This window comes from Rhinopithecus bieti, unplaced genomic scaffold, assembly GCF_001698545.2.
Source record: "Rhinopithecus bieti isolate Rb0 unplaced genomic scaffold, ASM169854v2 scaffold_35569, whole genome shotgun sequence".
In the NCBI taxonomy this organism is placed as follows: domain Eukaryota; kingdom Metazoa; phylum Chordata; class Mammalia; order Primates; family Cercopithecidae; genus Rhinopithecus; species Rhinopithecus bieti.
Genome location: NW_016815046.1, coordinates 234,272 through 236,114, shown reverse-complemented (window position 1 = coordinate 236,114; position 1,843 = coordinate 234,272). Strand labels below are relative to the sequence as shown.

The 1,843-nt window shown below is 39.2% G+C and overlaps 1 protein-coding gene across 1 annotated transcript in view; it reads right to left on the bottom strand.

Moving 5' to 3' along the window:
* The window catches only part of SLC35B4 (solute carrier family 35 member B4), a 25,155-nt gene that overhangs the window by 8,565 nt on the left and 14,747 nt on the right, over positions 1 to 1,843 (bottom strand). Inside the window, exons 5-6 of the mRNA XM_017852932.1 lie at positions 1,229 to 1,310; positions 961 to 1,021 (exon numbers count right to left, since the gene is read on the bottom strand). Of these exons, the coding sequence (XP_017708421.1) occupies positions 961 to 1,021; positions 1,229 to 1,310 (143 nt within the window). The remainder of the gene's footprint in view (positions 1 to 960; positions 1,022 to 1,228; positions 1,311 to 1,843) is intronic.

Below are 1,843 nucleotides of genomic sequence, written 5' to 3'. Positions count from 1 at the left end.
CATTTATACCCAAACTATTTTATAAAATAATTGTCTTACTGTACCCTCAGCAGCACTGAGATAACCATTTATCATCTTGCTGGTATGATAGGCCAACATAAACAGGTATTGTATTTGGGTTTCAATTTGCACTTCTTTGATTACTAGACTAGTGAGGCTGAACCTAAAATTGTTGGGTACTACTATTTTCCCCGTGAACTATATGTTCACATCCTTTGCACACTTTTCTCATTGGGTATTTTTCTAATAGCGCATGAGGATCTTTCTATGTTACAAACAGCAACCTAAAGGGATAAAGTTTCAAAGCCAAGAAGCAAGGAGAACACAGTTCTTTCACTGCTCTTTCTCTTCCACTTGGTCAGTCTCAATCTGTTATTGTTATCATCGAAAGCCCCTGGGGCGATCTCACCTCCATATCAAAAAACGTGAGAACAAAGCTCTACAGGAGCTGCCTATTTAATTCCACAAAGAGATCCTTGTATTTTTAAAAATTCCCCAGGAGATTCTGATGATCAGTCAGGTTTGGGAACACTGCCATATGGAACAGCTAACCTCTGAAGAAAATAAGTCTTTAGAAATGAGTCCCTCGGAAATTTAAAGAGTCAGTTGCTCTAACGTGCCCTTCTCTTGCAGAAGCTTCCACTCGGCAGACAGATCGTGAAGACATGGATGACATTCAAAGAGTGTGATGGGCAAGTAGACACGCACTTCTTTCTACACCAGTGGCATCCAAGAAAAACACGGATCCATGTTGTAGAACATATTGCCACGAATGTGGGGGCATTTTCTTTTTTTCCTTTCTTGAACACTAAGGTTCAGAGAAATGGGATCCCAGGTGCCTCTCTTCCATGGCATAATTTGTTTAGCTGAAGCTTCTTGCCAAGAAACATGTCTCTTAGGAGAAAACTCAGCAAACACAACTGCAGAGGCAATTAACTTTATTATAATTATTGTACTTGCCTAGTAACCACCACACAAATGCCTGGAATCCATCATTCTCACTCAAGCTGGACTGGGAAGTCTAGGAAATAAGAAAATAAACTAGGTACAGAGAGCAGAACTACATGCAAGGCGCCAACATACAAGGGAAACATTTACGTTACCCATTTCCCTCCCCTCTTCTCTTTCAAAATCTTTGTATTACCTAAAAATTTGAATTTTATTAATTGCCTGGTAACTGGGCCCCAACAGCAAGTAGCGAACATAAAATGATTTGTGAGCTTCTTACCACCTGCTTTGCTGACATAAAAGTGCAAATAAATATCCCCACAGACACCAGGGCAATGGAGGTATATTTGAATATACTGTATCTGCAAAAAAAAAAAAAAAAAGAAAAACACCTTAGGAAAGCACAGATATGAATTTCCCAGTGATATTTACAGTCAGATGGTGCGTGAAAGTACAAATCACTAAAATATGACAGACAGGATTACTTTCCAGCACAGTCCACAGAAGTATGCATGTGAATGAATCAGGGTACTGACTGGTTTCTAACCAACACTTTTCCTTGGTATTGTTTAGTCCGTCTCCAACACTTTGTTCACCAATCGATTATTTCATCAGGAAATAAAAACAGAAATAGACCAGATTTGTGATGTTGCATTCTGCTCTCAAGAGTCCAGATGAAAGCCTGACCCTGTCCTTACTAGGATCTGTTGCTTTTCCTGTCTTCAGGGGGCCCAAATCTGTGTCCTAAGACACACTATGCAAGTGGAAGAACAGGTTTTCAGGTGCAAGTAGCAGGATTCAATACTTAGAACATAATCCAATCATCCATTCTGTGGGGGAGGCTTGTTTTTTTAAATCTCTGAATGACTTAATGTTGTTTTTTTTTTTTTTTTTT